Below are 24040 nucleotides of genomic sequence, written 5' to 3'. Positions count from 1 at the left end.
AATAAGATGAAAGAGCTAGAATTAGTTTTTATGTTGAATTTTTGGGATTAAATTTTGCAAAATTTTCGTAGAGTAAGCCAAGTTCTGCAGAATGAGGATGTCAACGTAAAAACATGTGCAGATCTGTATGGATCATTAGCTGACCAATTGTGCACGTCACGAAATGAATTTGAAAGATATGAAGCAGCTACAAAGGAAGTGTTACCAGATGTTGATTACAAGGCAGCTCAAACTCGCAAACGTACAGAAAGAAGGTACCCAATGGCAGAGATGCTCCAGAAGTATATCTGAATTGCAGAAATAAATTTCGTATCACCACCTTTTACACAATTGTTGGCAAACTTGAAACTGAGATGAGAAGAAGAGGAGAGATATACAAAGAAATATCAGAGAGATTTTCTTTTCTAAGTGATGTGCCACATAATGCTACTTCGGTGACTTCATCATCTACTGAAATTGAAATATATTCTCAGTCTTGTCAAAAGCTGATTGATGCTTACTCAGAGGACTTGAACATTAATTTCGCAGCTGAGCTTCAGCAGTTTCACTCATATGTGCGCCATACGTTCAGTGCAATAAAAAATGTAGAAACAAGATTCAGTCATGCTGAACTTTATAAAATAATTGTAGAAGACAATCTTGAGTGTGTGCCGTTCCAAATGAATGTAGACATTGTCTTTCATATATTTTTAACATTAATGGTGGCAAATTGCTCAGCTTAACGTTCATTTTCTCAGTTGAAGTATATTAAAAACCCCATTAGAACAACTATGCAACAAGTCAGGTTGAATGCCTTATCTCTACTAAGAATAGAAGCAGATGTGTTACATAAGATTAATTTTGAGGATCCAATCAAAGACTTTGCAATTAAAGAAAAGTAGGAGAAAACTTTTCAAATCTAAATAAAGTTGAAGTATACAAATTAATTATTATTTCCTATCTTACTATATGTTTTGTTTCATTTCGAAAAATAAAAATTTATTTTATGGTTTATTATTGTTTATATTTTGAATTACATATATATGGGGCACCAAAACCTTTCAAGTGCTTAGGACCTCTGTGGGTCTTAATCCGGCCCTGGTGACATTGATACAACAAATTTAAGAATTATGCTATTGAAACGGCTAAACGATTGTATCTAAACATCCGTGATATCATTTTCCTATTTTACATAAAATATTATTCATGATATATGTGTATGTTATCAAAGGAGGCAATCGAAAAAATATAAAGACATCAAGAATACAACAAGAACCAATATTTTTGCTTCAGCAAAAATGTAGAAGCTATTTTTAAGTGCTTCTTGCATCAACCCACTCTTATATTTCCACCGAAAGTTACCATAGAAACAAGCCCCAAATTTATTCGTGTGTCCGAATGCTGAAGATAGAAGTGTTTCAAATTAGTACAAGAAGAAGAAGGGAAAAAAATTATTATGAGAACGATGAAGATTAAGACAGACAAAGAGAAGAAGAAATGGAAACTATGCACAAATGCAGGTAAATGAAATAAAATAGTAAATACCTGTAAACAGATTGTAATATTAATATAAACTGCGGTTTTACTTTAAATATGATAACGTTTTTCATTTAAAATGTGCTGCTATTCATTTTAATAAAAGCAGACACCACTGTGAGACAATTCGAATCCACCAATGCATGGCCATCACTGTACGTCTTTTGGTGGAAAATCATTTTTCCATTTACAAGAATAAGTAAAAATGATTGATTTTTACTTATTCTTATAAGCCTCTTACCCCTGATTACTGCTGACGCAAAGTAGCTTCAGATCCAGGTGGTCAAAATTTCATATTTGGACTCTAACAAGTTCCATGTTATAGACCAAACAATGAAACTTGTAGTGTGCTAAAAACATTCTATTTTGTTCGTCCGCGCACCCCAATCCCCCCCACACACATACTTACACATACATTCACACAGTGCTGTGTAGTGTAGTGTCCCATAACATTCCTTTATTACTTAGATAGCTCGAGTTACATTATTTCCAGGTGTTTTATGATAATAATATTTCTTCCTTGTAATCGACATGAGCTCATGAACTGATAAAGTAATGCGGTAATTCCCGAATCGTATCATCAGCTGAATTGTAAACTAACAAAATCGGGGAATTTTTGGAAAATTCCAAAAATTCCCCGATTTTTGATTTTTTTTTTTTTTTTGGTTACCATTTACTTACAGAGAGAAACAGTAATTCATAAAAAACATAATAATAATACCTTGAATTCTGTAAAAATTTTTGTCTTCTAATCCTTTGTAATGCGCGTAAAATGGCGTAGATAACTAAAGTAGTAAACGATTTACATGCCGTTATGGTCAAAACAACAAAGGTTAAGGATACCAGGTGCATTATGTCTGTTTAATGGGAGTGTTTCTCAGGACGTTTGGTTGCTGTAAGGATGAAATTCTTTCTATCTCTGTAGAGAGACCGGCTAATTCGCCTTTATTTCAAAACCCATTAAAAAAAGCTCTTCTCCTCCTCTAGATGATTGAATGTCTTTCTAGTGGAAAAGAAAATGTAACATCTGCACAGCAACAACGGAGGAGTTTTCTTAACGAAATTCAATTTCATTCTGAAGAAATTTATTTTTAACTTACAGTGCAAGCCATTTCCTTATTAAAGAGAAAGACTAAGCAGTGTCAGGATAACTGCCTTTCGCTTGAAAACATCTCAGTTCGAGTCCTATCCAGGAGGAAGAGGAGCCTTCATCAGAATGGTTCCTCACTTCATCTGACTCACATTTAGCTAATTGAAGATCAATTAGCTGGTCTCATGAAAAGTGGTAGCATTTCTTCGTCCCGCAAAACACGCTAAATCAGTAATAAGTATGCACAGAATTAACAGACATAATGGGTTGGCTTTTGCATCCTTAGTTGCTTTGGTTGTAATTCAAACTAAACCTAAATCCATGAAAGGTTGATAATCTAGAACGCATTTTGTACTTGAGCTGGCTAAAAATTACATAACCTGAGCTCCCTTCTTCAGGAAACCTAATATTATTGGACTATCGAGACTACTTAAGGCTTACTGTTTAGTGGATAGGTTGATCCCGCCAGGAACGAACGAAAATCGTATGACACTTAAAGAATTTTCCAAGCATGAATTCACAGGAATTAGAACTCCCAGCTTTTGTATGGATTGTCCAATCGGGCAAGCAATTTTGTCTTGACAAGCCATTGAGCGATACTTTACAAGGAACACGTAACAAAGAACGCGTATTTATTCGTGTGATTATTATGAAAGTGTTTCAAAAAATAATGTCTTACTTAAAGACTTTATTCCGACACAGATGCTTACGTGACGCATACATGTTGACACTGTCATCCATCGCTTTTGTACAGCCGCCAGCATTTAATGCGTGTGTTCCGCCATGACACCAACAAAAATCGGCGTGGTGTCTTTAATGATATGGCTTTTTCGCCGATGTTCCAATGCTTCAATTTCGCCTAATGTAGAGATCATTAAGTGAAAGATCAGGACTGTGAAGTGGGTTGTCCAAGTTGTCACGTCGTAATAAGCATTTGAGGTACGGCATATTATCGTGTGGTTTGATGACGCATTTATGCATTGCACCATTCGTAAATAATCAGAAATGCTACACAATTGCATTTAACATTCATACTGGGAAACCCAGTTAAAAAACTCAACAAACTGCGCACTGTTATGATATCAAAATATTGCCACTCTCCCGATGACGTTACTTTGAATTTTAACTTGTTGGGATATACGTTTACTAACTGGCAATTAATGTTTGCAGTTTGGTATTCTTAAAATGCAGAACTCAGGTCTCCCTGCCATCTTGAATAGTATGTTCGAACGATGACAATGTGATTGTACGATGGGCACGTTTCGTTCATCTATTATTCCCCACAATAATACATGTTGAATATATTCCCACTTCTTCCTTGCATCGGGTTTTCAAGATGCAAGGAAAAAGTAATTTCTAGGGAAAGGGACACTGTCGTTTCCATTTCCTTAGAAATTGCGAATACTTTCAACTATGAAATACTTTTATTCATCTGAATCTATGGATATTGATTAACCTTAAGGTAAAAGTGGCAATCATCGAGTGATTCATGGCTGTTTTCACCCTCAATGAAACTCTCCCATAAAACAGGCAAATAGGGCCGTAGTGTACACGCAATTAATAGACTTAATGTACTGTCGTCATAATCTTGGTGCCTTAAGCCATCCATACCAATTCTCTTTTGTTTTTAATTGACACATCTGCAATTTTATCTTTTTTCTGGCTTCATTTGAAGAGGACAATGATCAGTCTCATCTGATCAATCGCACAAAAGGAAACGAAGTAACGACCACATGAACACGATAGATCTGTTTACTGTGATAGCTGCGGCAATTTAATGGCCCAGGCGACTGACATAAGATGTGTGTGTGTGTGTGTACCTGACACCCACATTCGGAGTGCGTGGAAAAAAGTCGGAAAGTGTGCATGACACCAGGGAATTCATATGTGACACTCTCTTGCTTATGCTAAATGCTAACTGAAATGATTCTGATATAGATCTTGTGCTAATATATGTCGAAATTGCTAATATATATCTAAATTCACTTATTCCCCCCCCACACACACACATTTTTTTAAATTTATTTATTTACTGAGCTTTTAATAATAACAGAATGATCTGTTGCTATTGGTTAGGATATAACAAGGCCTGTGCAACCAGAATATCTTCCGCTTGCACATAACTTCTCACACCATACAGTCAACTAAACTATGGAATGTTAGTGTTAAAACGAATACAATATCATTATTTATAATTAAATCTTTATACAAATATTAAGTGTTATGCCCGCATTTCTTCAACTATCTCATTCATATTCTGTTTTGCCAATTTGATGTGAAATTTAATTGCAAATTACTACACATCGGAATTTCATCTGAATTAAAGTAGTAAAGGAATAAAATTAAAATAATATTAGCGCTATCTAATTTATATAGCACACCGTAATAATTTTTGCCTGCGTCACTCACCCATTAAGGTAGTTCTTAAGACTCACCTGCTTTCAACCAGATGGGATAATATTTTCAGGAACCACTCTTAAATTTCGGCATGTTTACTTGGTTTTGTTATTAAATATAGTTTTCAATTACTTTGAAAGTAATAAACTATTGCTTATTGTTTCGGATATGAAGGTTTGCTTTTTTATTTGAAGCAGCTATAAATTAAATCGAAATTAACAACAAAAGTCAAAACAATTTTTATTTGTTACTTAATGGTTCTGTTCTAACCTATTAATGAAGCTACGTTTGTTAAACGAATTGACGAATGGTAAACTTTCAATGCCTAAAGGTTTCAGCACACAAAATCTATCATTTTAGTTGGGGGAGTGCAGTATTATTTAGGTTAAATTATTTGATTTATTTTTATCCACAGGTTGACTGACTCAGGATATTTTCTTTTAGTACCATTAACTTGGTTATTAATTTCAGAAATGCCTTGGAAAGGACGTTCCTTATTGTGGCATTAGTAAAACCAGGTAAAAATCAAACTAAAACTCTGGAAGTTATTAAAAGCCTGAAGCAGTTACAGACATAACAGCAAAGGAAGCTTGCAGTAAAATTTATGTACCGCAAACCACGCAAGTACAATAACATATGATTATGAACACACTAATGAAAACGAACTAGAAGTTTTTTATTTCTTCATACTTCATGCGCACAAAACACAATTCAAATTGCTTACGTTCTATTTGCGTTTAGATATTTGGTGAAATATTTGCGTAGACGAACTTTGTCACGCGGAATAGAATTCCAGCAGCTCTGACTGCATTCTTGAACGTCTAGTTGACGGTGGTAATTTGTGTTTTTTCATTCTTCTTCCCTCCTAATTTCTATGCTGGATCGCGAACGTTTCATATGTCAAACATAAATTTGCAGGAAGATATTTTACAATTATTTTGCAGAAATCAAGCAATAAATATTTTTTTTTTATATTACAGATGTTTTCAATAATGAAATGCTATTATCACAGTTAAATTCATTCATTAGTTAAATTTTAATTTCTGTCATTTAAACTGAGCTAAAAGCGAACATAAAACAAATACTTGCCATTATAGTAGACAAATATTACACAGCATATTTACAGCACTTAAAGCACTCACTGTTTTGAATGGCAGCAAAGCTTGCATAAAATGTTATCAAATGTGTCAAAATAACTTGCGCCTCAGGTGATTATTACAGATAACAGTTTACTCATATATAAATTTATATATGACTACGTATTTGTTCGTCTGTTCGAACATACACACAAACACTCGGATTCTGTAGACTTCATTGCTTGCATCCAAAATTATGCCCCTTTCGTATCTAAACACTAATTTTGTTCTTGCTGTGCTTCTTTTTGTTCTTGGCATGTTGAACAAGAAAAAAAAAAAAAAAAAATCAGTTGCTACTTCTGCTATAAGCCAATAGTAGATATTTTATTTCTTCGTTCATTGTTTTATTGATTGTTATTTAAATCCAAAAAGGATAATTGTTGGAATTAAAAAAAAAAAAAAAAATGCGTGTCGTTTTTATATCCGGAGAGTCATTTGGTTTCCATGAACACCCTAAAAGAAAAGAGCAAATATAAAGCTAATATAATTAAAATTTATATCTATCCATATAAAAATGGCCTAAATAAAGCAGTGTCTACATCATTTATTTAAAAAAGGCGCTACTGGGAAGGAGTGAATGTAACATAAAATATTCATTATATAAATATTCTAAAATACTTATTTTAGAATATTTATTTTCAGTCTTCCGGATTTGGATTCTATACTTTTTCTGGTATCAGACGTAAAAAAAAAAGTTCTTCAAAGCAGATATGATTAACGTGAAAGAAATTCTAATACTTATTTAGTATTCTTATTTATCCCCCCCCAAAAAAAAAAAACAGTCGGCCAACCTGTTTCCAAAGATAAACTGTCTTGGAAATAGAATATTATTATTATTATTATTATTATTATTATTATTACTTACTCACATAATTGATACACAGTCAAAACAAGATTTAAATAACATTATTTAAATAACAATTTGACTGGTGATACAGAACAATTCAGGTTCTACCCAAGAATCTAAGAATAGTTCGTCCGGTAGCGTCGCAAAATATGGACTGTTCCAAGTAATGCTGTTTTTTGTAGGTCATATGGGGTCACTTCGTTGATGTTTAATTGCTGTAATTATTATCTTAATTATTAAAATTATTATTTTAATGACTTTAATTATTATTTTAATTACTTTAATTATTATTTTAATTACTTTAATTATTATTTTAATTACTTTTATTATTATTATTATTATTATTATTATTATTATTATTATTATTATTATTATTATTTCTGCACACCTAATATCATGGCAGTTTCCAAGAGGTTACTTCCGTTATAATATGCTGTCACAAAATTCTGTTCATCTGAGGATAACAAAAAAAGGGATAAGTGTGTGTTAAAAGGATTAGACCATTACATATTTGGCAGTAAGTAGACTGACCATATCATAGATTATTATTAGGTTTTATTTTCAGTTTGAATATTCACTTTCATAAGCCTTAAAAAGGAAGTATATCACAAAGTTATTTTCCAGTTATATTTCTGTTTGTTTAAGTAAAGCAGTACGCGTTGAGGAAACGTTTTAGTTTTGTAGCTTTTTTAAATGTGTAAATAATGCTGAATGATTTTTTGTTTGTTTTTTTTTGGAAAGAGAGGAATATGCAAAAAATCCCACTCTCTTGAACTTGAAACGGATCTATAACATTTCGTAATATCAACAAGAAAATGAAAGTTAATCATCTAACAAGTTAGATCGTTAATTGCTAATTATTTTGCAATTGATTTGCCAACTTTTGAGTCTCCGTAGCTCAGTCAGTTTTAACAAAGCACTTTGAATGAAAAGTCTTGTGTTCGAATCCAGTCCAAGATGCTTACAACCTTTTTCAGAGCGTTTGTACTTGAAGTGAATTAACCGGTGTCAAACGTAGATGGCAGCGTTTTCCTCCCTGAAACTCGGGGTTTTAATTCCGAAAAAACAGTATAGCCAGCCAGAAGAATTCACGCAATTTACATACATAACACATGGGCTTCATAGCCTTAGGCGCTTCTGCCATAATTCCAAACAAGCGAACCCAACCGCGATTTCATGCTGACATGCCTGGCTTCACAAGTTTTGCTTAGGATTTCGTTCTACAATACACAACACTTCTACAGTTCGCTGCTATGTCATCTTGTGAATAGGAACAGTGGTTTTGATGGAGAACGCATAAGAAAAATGGACCAGTCCGAAACGATTTCATGAAATTGGTCATTATGCAAACCCGCCGCATAACCACGGATGATATCATTAATACTGCAGTCAAGGTTATTTTCTTTCCGTTTATTGTATTCTTTGTTGTAGTCTAAATACCTTGTCTGTTGGTCGTTTTATGTTTATCGTGAATTTCGGATAAATATCGAAGAGGCTAATTATAAACATTTGGCTAAAACAAACAGTGAACAGAAAGCTATGAAAATATTATTACAAGTGTCAACCCTATTTACCTTACAGTTAGTGGTTCCCGATTTAATTAGCCTTTTAAAACTGCTTTTACCCCACTCTTCCAAAATATCTCCCACGTGATCGTGCAGTCCGACATAGTTGTCCGGAATACTGAACAAGCGTCCGATAAAATTCCAATAGGAGAATTCTGCTCATTATGGCAACTATTGAAATTTACCGATTGTGATTCCAAATTATCCTCGATCTCTATGGCTGAATGTAATGAAAAAAAAAAAAAAAAAACTCTACTTCTTTGCTATATGCGAATTCGTAATTAGCATAAAGAATAGATAGACAAATGGGAAAACTCGTTGTAACAAATGCATTTATTGCTGACGAAAGGTGTTGCCTTAAACACATCTATAAAACAATGGTCTACTGTAGACCACGCAAGATCAATAACTGGAAGAAGAAGTAAAGGTAGCGAAAATCGTTCTCTTCCTGTGAAAAGAGGCGGACAATCAGTGACGTCTCGATGCGTGCACCTACGGCTGCTGTTATCACGAAATGACAGGTGGTCGAGAAAAGATTATTCTTCTTTGTGACGCACATTGCCCTGTTCCTGTTGCTACAGTCATATATGAACGAGACTGCGTGTCGCTAAAGCTGGCTTGGAGATCTTATTCTGCTGCTAGAGGATACTACTTCGATGGCCGAAATGTTTAGAATCTTTCTAGACAGGGTGGAGCAGGAGAGCTCTCAAATAGGAAGCAGAGAAGTCGTGCGTTCTATGATTTCTTTAGGCTACGACTGTGTCAAGGCCACGTATTCGCAAGCGTCGCTAGATGACGGATCAACGTACAGCGATTATGGCGATGCATTCTACCGATGTGCTTATCTCTTAGCATACGCTACGGCTCACGCCACACTAGTTGCTCACTGCATGAAGAAATTTTACACCAAAAAACCGGAAGAATTTTGTAGGTGGTACAACTCGGTGACATCAAAACGAAAACTGAAAATGTGTTTGTTAGGGGGAGGGCCAGGCACAGATGCAGTGGGACTGATCAATTTCCTGAAGTCCCTTCCGAACGACTTTCCTTGTATTTCAATAGACGTTTTGACAGTCGATGCAGACGTAGGATGGAAGGACACCAACGGTGGTATTCTGACTTTGCTTGCCGCTAGCACTCCGGGATTAAACAGGAGTTTCCAACATGCCGATTTACTCCAGTCATTCGATCGATGTTTACTCTCTGCTGTGAAAGAAGCTGATGTGATTACCGTAACGAAATTTTTATCGGCAGTTATTTGGGATCGCAACAGTTGTACCCGGATGTTAATGGTAATATTTTAAATGCAAGCCATTAATATAAATAATTATCATATTGTTGAATATATACTGGAGTTGTTATGATAGTTACGTGATTTTATTATTGATTATAATAAAATTATATTATACATTTTGAATAACAGCGAATATTATTACGGTATTGATACAAGCATTACTTATATCGTTAGAAGGTGACTTATCAATGATCACGTTGCTATATTTATTTTTATGGTAGTCTGTTTTTATTTTTGGTCAGTGCGGTTAGCCTAGTGGGTATGCGCTTCGCAACCATATATCTGGGGAAGGAGTGTCCTAGGTTCGATTCCGTCGACGACATGAGGAGCTCAAGGATCTTCCTCAGTCATAGCCAAGTTAGCTGGTCTTGGGCGTGGACAGAAGAGATTTTTCCCCAAATTTATCTGGGATTTTTCATCCCGTAAGCAGGCAAACTGGCCCAGTGAACACACGCAGATTACAGTCATGAATATCGTCTTCAGGGGATGCATCAGAGGAGTGGCGAACCGGCTACATTAATACGCCAGAAACCCCTCATTAGGAGGGGACTCAACCAGTCCTAGACAGACAGATGAGAAGGATAGATAGATATATTAATGATAGTACTGAACAAGTTAGCCTTGTTTTTATTATCGTAAATTTTTCCGCTGATTGATCTACCTCGAGAGAGCGAGGGAATACAGTTTCGTGTGAAGAATTGCAAGTCCTCCTTTCATTCACACACACGCATACTCTCAAACAAGTAGTTTTAAAAGCTTGCCTACTACATTGATCGTTTATATATATATATATGTGTGTGTGGTGATCGGCTTTTACTCGGTTGTTGTACATTTGAAGAAAATATAGATTTAATGACTATAAAACCGAGATAACATATAAAGATTTTAATGATAAATACTACTAGTTTCGGCATATGGCAGCCTTCTTCAGGTATTTATAAATGAATACTAATAAACATTGAATTATTTAAACAAACTGGAAATTACAGGTACAAATTGCCTCACATAATCGTACATAAAAACGTTGTATTTTTTCAAGTTGTTCCAACTGATGTGCCATTGTTTATTGCAATCGTGCGTGCAGGTTCACGTGAACGCCAATATTGAACAACTGCAGCATGGCTATCTGGGATGTTATAACTTAAATTGTTGTTTAAATGGACCGGGTTCAGCAGGATTTCTCTTGATTCTACAATTTTCCTCTCAAACAACAATTTAAGTTATAACATCCCAGATAGCCATGCTGCAGTTGTTCAATATTGGCGTTCACGTGAACCTGCACGCACGATTGCAATAAACAATGGCACATCAGTTGGAACAACTTGAAAAAATACAACGTTTTTATGTACGATTATGTGAGGCAATTTGTACCTGTAATTTCCAGTTTGTTTAAATAATTCAATGTTTATTAGTATTCATTTATAAATACCTGAAGAAGGCTGCCATATGCCGAAACTAGAGTATTTATCATTAAAATCTTTATATGTTATCTCGGTTTTATAGTCATTAAATCTATATTTTCTTCAGATATATGTATATATATATATATATATATATATATATATATATATATATATATATACTGTATATCGGAGACCAAGACATAATTTTTAATTCATTTTCTTATATTCATCTGATCAGTAATTGGTCGGATTTTATTTATAAGAAATAATTTTCTTACAGTAAAGAAATACTTTTCGTACAAGGGAATTTAGTGCTTTGTTTATGCGACAGTTTATTTTAAGTGACACTTAGAGGCACTTTGTGTTGTTATCTTATAGCAACAGAAACTTGAGCGTTATAAAGAAGCAGACCAACATCGATTATCTAAGAAGTCGTTATCTAAGTGTTATTCGGAATAATACGAAATATAATGTATAGAGAATTTGTTACAGTTAAATTTTTCAATTTAAAATTTGTTAAGCTAGCTGTGACCAACAGAAGCAATTTATTCATGCAACAATTTTACAGTCGGATTCACATTTTTATTCCATTCATCGTTGCATATCTCACGTTTCATTTACAGTATACGATAAGCATCATACACCCGATTTATCCAACATTAAAACACTGTGGGTGTGTATCGCGTCTATATATTGCATGCCATCTTCGTTTGTGTTATCAGCCTTCATCTGGTAAGGAAAGAATTAGGCGAACAATTCGAATCCTTTGCATAACATCTAATTACTGATATCAATGACATGATCTTAATTCCAGTACTTTCCAAATTAGGCCACGTAACAAGTCTTAGATCGCCTGTGGTCTCCTCCACAAGGCTAGAAACTGCTCATCTGTATTTAAAGTGTAAAGTCTTTTCATACTTATTCTTATTTGTATTAGAAAATATTTATTTCAAATACACCCTCTGCCCAAAAAGAAACCGAACTTTTGATAGAAAATAAAGCACAGGCCAATTATAATTATTCAAATCATTTATTTCAATCAATATACTCTCCCTCAGCTTCGATACAGCGTTTGGCACGGTCAATTAAGTCGTTAAATGAGGTTTTTTTATTTATTTATTTTTTAAATATCAGTGTTTGGGATACTATTGAGGGTCGTGGTTACTGCCGCTTGAACGTTTTCAATGGTGTCGTATCGCTTTCCTTTCATCGGCAAATGAAGTCGGGGAAAGAGAAGGAAGTCACAGGGTGCTAAATCAGGTGAATACGGCGAGTGATCCAACACACAAACTTGGTTTTTGCTCAAAAACTGTCTCATAATGTTCGAACGATGAGATGATGCATTATCGTGCAAAAGCTGCCTGCATCGCGATATTCATACTGTACGCAACGAATTCTCGCTAACAATCGCTTCAAAACTTCGACATAAAACTCACCATTGACCGTTTGGCAAGCGGAACGAATTCCTTGTGGATAATACCCTTGGAATCGTAGAAACAAATTAGCATTGTCTTTACTTTTGACTTCTTCAAGCGACTTTTTTTTTTTCGGATGCCCCTCTTCTGGTGATCTCCACTCAGCACTCTGTTTGGGGCTCATACTCAAAACACCACATTTCCTCACCAGTAACGATCGTTTCAAGGAAGTTTGAATCCTTACGAGCGGTTTTAATGAGGTCATTGCGGTGCTCTATTCGATACATTTTTTGGTCATCGGTCAACTTGTAGGGAACAAATCGCGAATTCAATTTATGAAGGCCCAAACTCAAAATGTTGTGCACAGTTGTTTTCCTCACAATTGCTGTAAGTGTTGCCTAGCTGTGAGGGGAGTTTATCTAAATAAAACTGATTAGGAATTACCTACATTACTATGAAATAGACTTCGCCAATATCATCGACGATTTTGCTAACAGAAAAGCAATAAAAATAACATTTTAGAATGTTGAAATTAAAGGTTTAATTAAAAAATAAACATAGTGTTTTAATTTATTTCCCTATATGTCGTTATGACTCTTTGTAGATTTTTGGTGTGTATTGAGAGGGGGCGGCAAACTCAGGGACCACCCTGGGAGGCAAAAGCTCTAGCTACACCAATGGTCTCACGACCACTTAGAGATCGCTTAAACTACTCATAAACTTGAGTACGGGATAAGCATTCATCCCAGTATGGTTTTTGAAGCATTTCATGCGTTTCGGTAAAACGTTTGCCATGTTTCCCACTAAAGTCAATCACAGCTGTTTTTTAAAATTCATTTTCCGACCGTTCGTCAAAACACACTGTCACTCTTGGCACTATAACTCGACTTCTAATGAAACAAATGTCAGAAACAGTTGACACAACACTAATGAAGGTTGCCGCTTTCGACAACAAAAAGATACAACAGGTGGCTCCACTAGTTTCTTCTATTTTCGAAAACTTCGGTTTCTTTTTGGACAGAGGGTGTACATCCTTTTTGTGTGCGTGTGTTTCAGTCTATTTTCTATAACGATATGTTTCTTTTTCTCCAACAGGAAGTATTTTGTAATATGAAGAAGGATGCTGTTATTATCTTCGTGGATAACATCGGAGCCAGTTTTGATGTTTTCTGTTCGCTTGCCAAAAAATGTGGGATGAAAGCTGTATTTGGACCTTGCCCATATTTTCGGTATTCTGCGTTCAAGCCAGAACACTCCTTGTTTGCAATGTCTACTGAGTATTGTAAAGAACAATACGGAGTTTCACCAGTAAAATCCTTAACTGTGTCTATGGGAGTGTGGTCAAAAGCAAGCGGGAATTTTCAGGAAATGAAAGAATTGCCAGCTCTTATACCAACTCCTTCTGCTACTATAAACGGCAATGTGTATGACTCTAGGACAATTCTTGAGAGCATAATGCATTCTTCTGAGTTTTCTCAATTTATACAAAAGAAAAGCAACACATAAGTTATCCGCGGGTCTGTCGTAAAGGTTTTATGCTTTAAATTTCAAAGCATAAAACCACCTAATAAAAAGTGTTGGAGATTAAATACCATACTTGAAAAGAAATCATATTCATGTTTTCTTCCAAATTTTATCCTATAATATGAAATCCAATGTGTCCTCACTTACACATGTACGTACAGTATATGGTTTCCGTATCAAACTTTGCATTATTTTTCATTTTTCTCACCTTCAATACTTTTTATTATTTAAATTCTTTTTTTTTTTACTTTTTATATAACATATATATTTATATACCAATATGTAAAAAAATAATAATAAAATAGCTGATTATGTATAATTGTTGTACCTTAGCTCTTATTAATAAATGTACCATCGATTCATAAAGATTAGCATTTATTCTTTTCTTTCTTTATTATTTTTTTATTTCTTTTATTCGTGTTTTCTTAGTTTATTCCACAAGCTACGGAAATTCACTGTCTCCCTAACTGAAGACTATTCCACATGCTCTGCGTCCTAATTCTACAATCTCGGGTTCGAATCCCAACACACGCAATTAGCATATATAACACGATGTCTTTGTAGCCTTCGTTGCTTCAGCCATATTATAAACCAAACTAAGCCATTCTTTTAACTAAATGAATTGTCATAACTAACTTAACTATCCAATTATTCAACTACTAAAACCAATCCCCTTTCCGAAGCTGTGCATTCCACTTATATCCATTTCATTCAATATAAAGTTGGGCTGAGTAGTTCAGAGGGTTACCTCAGTCATCTTCCGAACTATCTTAATAAAATTAGAGGAATTATCAAAATTATAATATTCATAATATTTATTTTTAAGGTATAAAAAATTATACGTGTGTGTGTTAAATGCACAAGCTAATATCAGTAATTTGTCTTTGTGATGTATCGTTGTCTTTTATTTCAATTATATTTCAAACCTGAAGGCATCATTTATTTCACAGCATATACTATTGCTACAATAGTATTGAAAGTGATACAAACTTATTGCAATCGTAACTATTTTACTATTCTTTCCATGCGAAATCTATAATTATATCGGCTCCACTATTATATACAAGCAAAGAAATGGTGAAATCAAGAATATACAGCATGAAATGGACTGGAGATTAATAGCAATGACGAATTTGTTTCTGAAATAGTGAAAGGCATCATCTACCTCGCAGACCGAAGAGCACCTAGCCGTTCTGTTGCAAGAAGGGACGGCATTCTCGTATTCTATTCTGTTAGTGTTTTATTTTTAAAGTTGATCTCCATGCCATCTTTTCCCATATGGGGAAAGTGATTTTCCGCGGGGCAGATTCAAGCCGATGTCGTAAATTAAGTTTGTGGAGCAAGAACGGTCGGTCTTTTCTCTGGTGTCAGCGGCTGAGGAGTACCGTAAAATGATTTTATATTTATATTCGGCAAACCTCGGGGCGGTTTGCAAGTGGTAGTAGAAAGAATAAAACCGCTTATGGCAGAATATAGGTTCAAAATAGTGCAAAGTGTGAGAAGAATTCCACTTATATAAGGAACTCGAGCCTGGAGGGGAAAAAATAACATGAAGTAGAGTATTTGAAAGGCAGCTGGAAGTGTGCTATAAAAACGGTTGGCATTCTGTTTAGAAACAGACTTAAACAAGCTCATTTGAAATAAATATAGAAATGGTCCAATCGCTATATGTTTCATTTTCTCTAATTAGAAGTCTTAAATTCAAATATATGAAGAGAATTAAATTCTCTCATTTTTAAGCCAAGAGAGTGCAAACCACTACTTTCACCTATCAAAATCTCGTAATTGTAATCATGACTGTATCTCGAATTCACATGGGCTTTTTTATAAGATGATTTACATGGAACATAAATTGCATGTTGGCTGAGTAATCATACACTTAGTCACGCATAGAAATGTGCCACCTACGTCAGAGTAAAAGCTTTCCCATGGTAGTGCTTATTAAATATATTTTGGAAGTTTGCTCCTGTAGATTTATAATATACGTAGGCTGTTCAATAAGTAATAAGACTATATTTATACAGAAAACAGATTACCTTTAATCGTCATCATTTACATGGTCTTTTTCGAAGTAACTACTGTGAGACGCTATGCATTTGTCCCAACGTTGCGTCCACTTCTTAAACACATGTGAGAGTCCGTTTTTTGAGAGTTCTTTCAAAACCGCCTCCAGCTTTTACACATGCTTTGTTGCTTTCGAAATGGCCGCCTCTTAGTGGTTTCTTGAGCTGAGGAAACAGCCAGAAATCGTACGGTGCGAGATCAGGACTGTATGGAGGGTGTCGTAGGATATCTGTGTTGTTCTTCTGCAAAACGTCCACTACACAACCAGCAATATGTGGCCTTTCATTATCGTGGTGCAATAAGATGCCATTCTTCAGCAATGGACGCTTCCTTTTGACGTGCTTGATGATAATCGCTGCTATGTTGATCATTGTCTCTGTGATGGACGTTGAAGGTTCTCCCTCACGTTCAAGATCTTCCACATTTTGCCTTCCTTCCTTAAAAGTTTTATGCCAGCGAAAAACACTTGCCCTCGATATTGCTTCATCGTGGAAAGCTTCGTGTATCATGTTAAATGTGTCCGATGCCGATTTTTGCAAACGCACACAAAATGTAATCGCATAAAGCTGTTCCAAGGACGCTTACATTTCGAAGACTGGTAGCACCTCGTAGGCTCGCCGATGAGCACTTGAGTTTAGTCACGTGACGCTCTGGCACATCAGCCCGTATACGCCATCTATCAACCTCTTTTGTTAATACATACAGCAGCATTTATTTATTCCACAGAAATTAATATTGTGATGAGTGGTTTCGCCACAGTAAAATTAGTCTTATTACTCATTGAACAGCTCACGTATAAGAAAACATAATATAAATGATTATAAATATTAACTAAAAGGGCTGATAGTAAACATCCGTTATTATTTTATTATAAAGTAACAAACAATTTTGTTGTTTTGAATTCATGACTGTAGTTCCGTGCGTGGTTCTTTTCATCCTGCAAGCAGGATGAAAAGAAACCAGCTAAACTGAGGGGAATACCCTACTGTCCGCGCGCAAGATCAACTAACTTGGCTGTGGCAGATCCTTGAGCTCCTCACGTCTCCGACGGGATTCGAACCTAGAACACTCCTTCCCAAGGCATATGGTTGCAAAGCACACAACCACTAGGTTAACCCAGCCGACTAAAATAACACTGCAATGGAGTAATCATACCCATACTAACGAGTTGTTGCACGTGAGTCTCCTTCACATGCAGGAGACTCACGTGCAACAATTAGAAATATTGAAGAAATTAATGAAACCACTGAGATAAAAACAATAAAAATATTTGAAGATATGACAATATTTAAAAAAAAAAATCAGAAATACAATTTCATCAATACAGACCATTTTAAAATAAAACTTATATTAAAGCCTACCAGTTTCACCAGCAGACTCTCTGGCTTTTTCAAGGCGTTTATAGAAAGATATTAAACCTAGTAAAAGCAAATTGAAAGGAACATAAAAAACGTTGTAAACCAACTAGTAGCTAAGGTTACACGTTCGTGTGACAGAGAGAACTTATTGTTCTTAGTCATTATCACGCATGCGTCTTTGTTGTAAACGTGTAATGTGATTACTGGCTAGTTGTAGTTCAGATTGATTGAGAGAGAGGATCAGGTTTTTCCACGAACTGTTTAGAATTACACCCTGATTTCTGTTGAGGTTTCCGCCGGTTAATGACACTATTGTGGCTTCCTTGAATAAACGATGTCTGTAGTCTTCATGGAGATATGGCATTGAGCTGTTTTGCCAATCTATCGTGTGGTTAGACGTACAGAAATGATGTGCTAAGTCAGAAGAGATGCTTCTGTTGTGGTTTACATCACCGACATGTTCTTTTTGTCTAATTTCTAAACTTCGTGAAGTTTGTCCGATCTAGGCAAGTTTTACGATCCCCAAAAGATAAGGTGCCGGTCTACAAATATCCAGGAGTATATTACATTCCCTGTTTCTGTGGTCTTGCCTACATCGGACAAACTTCACGAAGTTTAGAAATTAGACAAAAAGAACATGTTGGTGATGTAAACCACAACAGAAGCATCTCTTCCGGCTTAGCACATCATTTAGCACCACACGGTAGATTGGGAAAACAGCTCCATGCCATATCTCGATGACGACTACAGACATCGTTTATTCAAGGAAGCCACAATAGTGTCAATAACCGGCGGAATCCTCAACAGAAATCAGGGTGTAATTCTAAACAGTTCGTGGAAAAACCTGATCCTCTCTCTCAATCAATCTGAACTACAACTAGCCAGTATTTGTTGTAAACATTACACGTTTACAACAAAGACGCATGCGTGATAATGAATAAGAACAATAAGTCCTCTCTGTTACGCGAACGTGTAACCTTAGCTACTAGTTGGTTAACAACGTTTTTTATGTTCCTTTCAATTTGCATTTACTAGGTTTCATGTCTTTCTATAAACGCCTTGAAAAAAACATACAGTCTGCTAGCGAAACTGGTAGGCTTTAATATAAGTTTTATTTTAAAATGGTCTGTATTAATAAAATTGTATTTCTATTATAAAACGACTAAATATGTATAGTTTAAAAAAATCAGAACTCGGAAATCAGAGAAAATTGTAAAATATAGCCAATCAATGCTGGATCAAAAAAAATAATAAATAAATAAATTAAAAAAATCAAGAATGGCAAGTTCATAAAGAAAGGATGCAGAATAGCAGATGGGCAAACTAAAGAAACTGAATAGACAAGAGAAAAACTATCCCGAGGAGAAAATGAACAGAAATGTCATAAGAAAAGCAACTCTGCTTAATATTAAAAGATTGTGTGTGTGTGTGTGTGTGTGTGTGTGTGTGTGTGTGTGTGTGTGTGTGTGTGTGTGTGTGTGTGTGTGTGTGTGTGTGTGTGTGTGTGTGTGTGTGTGTGTGTGTGTGTGTGTGTGTGTGTGTGTGTGTGTGTGTGTGTGAATACTTGGAAAGAAGCCAATGGACACCACAGTGGGTGGAATAGACAGCGAGGATGTCCACTTTAATAAGATGTAGGACATAGGTCTTCAACCTTTGAGACAGTGCGGGCCGCATTAAAAATTTCAATGAAGCCCGCGGGCCACTAAGCTATACTGTGGTATTAAGAATTGTAAGATGCTTTACAGATTCACAAGGAATGTTGTGCATTTGATACTTTACATAAAATCCTTTAAAAATAAACAAACTCAGCTTTAAGAGCTTCGGTAGGAGTCAGTTTCATGATAAGTAAATACAATCAATACTTGAAAAAAGATAATTTAATGAAGAAAACATTCATTTTTTACCATGTCAATGGCAACTTGGCAATGTTTTTCCTTGACCAGCTTGTCGATGTTGGCTTCAATGTTGGAAGTCGCTATGCGCAGAGTATTCTCGTGATGTTGGTCCGTAATCTGAGTTCTTGTCTTGGTCTTCACATGCTTCATTCTGGAGAAGAACTGCTCACATATGTATGTGCTTCCTAACAAAGCATACATCTTCAAAGCATGCCGGCGAAGATTAGGGAATGCATCCTCAGAAATATAGTCTTTGTATAAATAATTTTTCTCTCAAAGAAGAGTTTTTGGAAGTTCAAGTAGCTCCATTTGTACTGAGCCTGGCATTTCGGCAGCATTGACATTGAATGGCATTGAAAATAAATCTAAAGAAGACTGTTGGTTACGAAAATCACTAAATCTCTCTTCAAACTCACTTCTCAACAGGGCTAATTTTGAAGCGTATTCATCAAGAGACAAACAGTTGCACTCAGCGAGAAGATGAAAATGAGTTAAGTGTTAAGTTAAAGGGATATTAAATCCCTCATTATTTTAAAGCCAGATAAGAAACTCGGAGATCGAAATGTAAGAGTTTCATGCCGAAGAACTTTCGGCGAGTCCAAGCGTGTGTGTAGATCAAGGTCGAAACCAGTGTGACCTTCCTAATAATGTAAAACAGTAATACATCTCCTAGGAGCTGCGTTTTACATTATGAGAAAATATTAAGTATAGTGATGGAGCTTGCTCCACCTTTGCTCCGAGTTGTCCTAGTGTTGTACTACCAGGTGTTGACTTACGTTTGTACTCGTCGAAAGTTCTTCGGCATGAAACTCTTAGATTTCGATCTCCGAATTTCTTATCCGGCTTTAAAATAATGAGGGATTTATTATCCCCTTAACTTAATTTACGTTGCCGGAAAAAAAATAGCCTCTTGGCTCTTTATCGTAAGTTAAGTGTTCTTTTGTTTTGCGAGTTGTGCCTCCCAAAGTTTGAGCTTGGTCACAAAAGCTTTGATGTGATCAAACAGAGTGTACACCAGTTGATCTTTGGATTGTAGCAGCATAATTTAGGTCATTCACATGCAACGAGATGTCGGTCACATAGGCAAAGTGTGTCATCCACTTCAGATCGTTAAATTCCGCAATTTTTTTCCTTGGTTTGCATGAACTGCTGTATTTCGCTCCTTAAGTCAAAGACTCTTTTAAGAACCTTCCCTCTGCTCAACCAACGCACATGACTATAATAAACCACATCCCCGTGATCCGCTTCGCACTCTTGGGGCAAAAACTCTTGGAATTGGCGATGATTCAATCCTCTTGCCCTAATAACGTTGACGATAGCCACAATAACTTTCATGACATTCTGAAATCCAATAGTTTTCGTGCACAAATTCTCCTGGTGGATTAAACAGTGATAATGGACAAAATCTTTACTTCCTAGTTCCGGTTCTTTCCGTAGCAGCGCAACAAACCCTTCATTCTTTCCCACCATAGCAGGGACACCATCAGTTACCACACCCTCGAGGTTGGTTAAGCTGAGGTCGAAAAGCTGGAGCGTTTTCTTGTCGACTTCAAGAATATTAGTGCCTTTCGTCGTTCCCTTCATAGGTCCGAGAGCTAGCAGTTCTTCTGTCACATTGAATTGTTGATCAATGCCACGGACAAAGATAGCCAGTTGTGCTGTATCCATTACATCTGTGCTCTCATCTAAAGCAAGTGAATATGACTTAAATTCTGGCGACCGTTTTTTAAAGTTCCTTCAATGTCATTGGCAAGTTCTTCGACACGTCGTGCTACAGTTACCCCACACAAACTCGGTTTTTTAAACATTTCCATATTATTTGGGCACAGAATACCCCCAGCAGCGATGACTCACTCTTTCACAAACTCACCGTCCAAGAAGGCTTTTGATTTTTTTTTTTAGCAGTTTGTTTCAGCTGTTACATAACCTTACTTTGACACATGCTTCGCTCTCTTCTCTCTGCCTTTTAAACGTTTTTTAAAAAATTTAAAATCCTGCTGCATTTTAAATCGATTTGGAGACAGTTCACTTTGTCTACACGAAGCCGCCTTTGAAGGTGATCGAAATTAGACGCATGCTTTGTCTCATGGTACGTTTTATATTGTATTCTTTTGATACTGTCACTGACAAATTAAACACACTGGCTTATCGTCAACCGGCACAAAAACGTACAAATTGGTCCCGTTTTCATTAAAAACCCGACAAGAATCACTTGATTTACGCTTTTTACTCGTAGTCAGTGATGGAAGGTGAACCTAAAAAATGATCCAAAATGACCGTGTAACGGTTATTATCCACTGAATATGTCTCACACTAATGAAAAAAAAATCTGACAATATAAAACCACAATAGGCTATGGCTGACACGACGAACCTGCGTGCACTTATACACAAATATCACCCTGTTCACGACTGACTGACTGTGGATGAGATCCTCTTGTATTTATATGAAAATAACGAAGTATCGAGAACCTTCGAGATGTATCTGGAAGGCACTAGATAGCGCACTGGAACGAACTACTGCTTCAGTCATCTACCTGCGACGTTAGTACTAATACTTAAGTACCGCTTGGCGCTGGTAGAAGAAGCATGTCTATTTAATATTTATATTTTTAGAAGATTTTATGTAAAGTACCAAATGCACAGCGTTCTTTGTGAATCTGGAAAGCATCTTACAATTCTAAATACCGCAGTAAAGCTTAGTGGCCCGCGGGCTTCACTGAAATTAATTTTTATTTAATTGTGTTTTAATGTTAAGTATTTATTTTCTTCAAAATGGCCAGCAGGTCACGGCAAAGAACTCCGCGGGCCATGTGTTGAAGACCTCTGATGTAGGAACTTCTTTCGCTGCGATGAGTAGGGCAATTCTTCGGGGTATACTTTACACAAGTGTACGATAACGATCAATGGAAATTTTGGAACATTCTTCCTGTAGGTATGTAATGAGGTCTTTGACTGTTGTGGGACGGGAGTCCGTTAACCTCACCCTTCGCTCCAATTCATCACACAGATGTTCAATAGAGTTGAAATCAGGAATCTGTGGACGATAGTGACGTAACTCACTACCCTTGAGATGATGGTCAGTTCCGTAGAAGCAGATAAGTTCCACAAAGTAAGAAGCATTGCATTGACCAGAATCAATGTTCCTGGCACCACAAAGAAAGGTCCGAAGCCAAACCATGAAAAGCAGGACCATATCTTCATACCGCCGCCTCCGAATTTAATAGTTGGTATTACACACTTAGGTAAGAGACGTTCACCAGGCATCCGACACACCCGTCCACCTGCTCGATAGACGGTATAGCCTGATTCGTCGCTCCATAACACAGCTTTCCAAGCTTCCGTGTTCCACTGCACATGCTCTTTGCACCACTCAAGACGATGCTGCATGTTGGTTGGGGGTAATATGGGACTTTTTCAACATATCACACGCATTTTTCAACGTGTCGCCGATGAATTACGGTTTTTGTATATTATCCTTTGTAGCATCCTACGGTCACGTTCAGTGAGTGTGGTGGGTCGTCCACTGAGGGTAGCACTTGCAGTTTAATCCTTGCGTTTCTATCTCAGCATTTTGCCAACAATTTACCGAACTGATAGGTCTACAACATGGCATCCTATCACAAGCCTCTTGCAAACTCCGTTAGTTCCCTTCTCGCAGCCATTTCACTCAAACACAGTTGCACTGACTTGGGAGCATCATATTCCTCCAATTTATACCCCGACTACAAATACCTCACGTGGTACGTGGTATGATGCCCATGGAAGTGTTCGTTGATTTTTTTTCTAAACAGCATTTCTTAGACTAAACTCGTCTAACAGGTGTTGTTTATATGTTTTGGGAATGAATTTTTCATTCCGAAAAACAGGCAAACTAGCTAGGAGAATGCACGCAATATACAGACATTGTAGATAACGGGAATACAGATTAAACATTCTATTCTGTGCAATGATCACATTTAGAAACCCTGCAGAGTACAGTGCAGTTTACGTGTAAACGCAAAACAGATCATGGCCACTGTTTGTTGACTTTTCCTTTATCAGCTGCCTTTTCTGTAGTACAGGCTGTTTCATCTTTAGCTTCAAATATCTGAATTTTCAACCAATCTTCATTGTAATCATATAGGTCATGTCATATAAGAGCTGGTTGATTCCCATTAAGCTTTTAATTGCTACTGTTTCTATTATCACATTTCGTTTTACAGATGCTGTTTTTGCCTACACTTTTGTGGGGCTTTTAATGCTGGTAGTCTTTGTCGCACATTTTTGAAGTTGACATGTTCCAAAATGGCAGCCATCAGTTCACTCTGCATTTCTGTCAACACAATGTGAATAATCATGTTGCCATCTTGATAATTATTAAATCAATTTCAAAGCTAGATTCTGCTACTTACTATGGTTTGTTGTTACTTGAGCTGTTGATTTATTACAACTCTTGAGACTCGAGTGCAATGAACATTTTGTGCGGACAATAGAATTCCTTTGGTAGTCCTTGTTATCCTATTGCAGATTCTGGTAGTTTTTTTTTTCTAAATCAT

General features: G+C 36.1%; 1 protein-coding gene across 1 annotated transcript; it reads left to right on the top strand.

Annotated features, from left to right (window-relative positions):
- Nucleotides 1-9161: 9161 nt before the first annotated feature.
- On the top strand, nt 9162-14433 carry LOC150107121 (uncharacterized). The gene is made up of 2 exons (XM_090391009.1): nt 9162-9842; nt 13758-14433. Exons 1-2 carry the CDS (start codon nt 9207-9209, stop codon nt 14166-14168), a joined length of 1047 nt encoding a protein of 348 aa, XP_090247135.1. The 5' UTR covers nt 9162-9206; the 3' UTR covers nt 14169-14433.
- The last annotated feature ends 9607 nt before the right edge of the window (nt 14434-24040 follow it).

The sequence above is a fragment of the Typopeltis vanoorti genome, chromosome 4, assembly GCF_054136105.1.
Source record: "Typopeltis vanoorti isolate ZY-2024b chromosome 4, IOZ_Tvanoo_1.0, whole genome shotgun sequence".
Taxonomy (NCBI): Eukaryota; Metazoa; Arthropoda; class Arachnida; order Uropygi; family Thelyphonidae; genus Typopeltis; species Typopeltis vanoorti.
The sequence above is the reverse complement of the archived record's forward strand: the minus strand, read 5'-3'. Positions and strand labels throughout refer to the sequence as shown.

Coding starts and splice junctions, on each gene's coding strand:
- LOC150107121 (XM_090391009.1), top strand. CDS start 9,207: ATGGCCGAAATGTTTAGAATCTTTCTAGACAGGGTGGAGCAGGAGAGC. Junction 9,843..13,757: donor GTTGTACCCGGATGTTAATG/GTAATATTTTAA, acceptor TTTCTCCAACAG/GAAGTATTTTGTAATATGAA.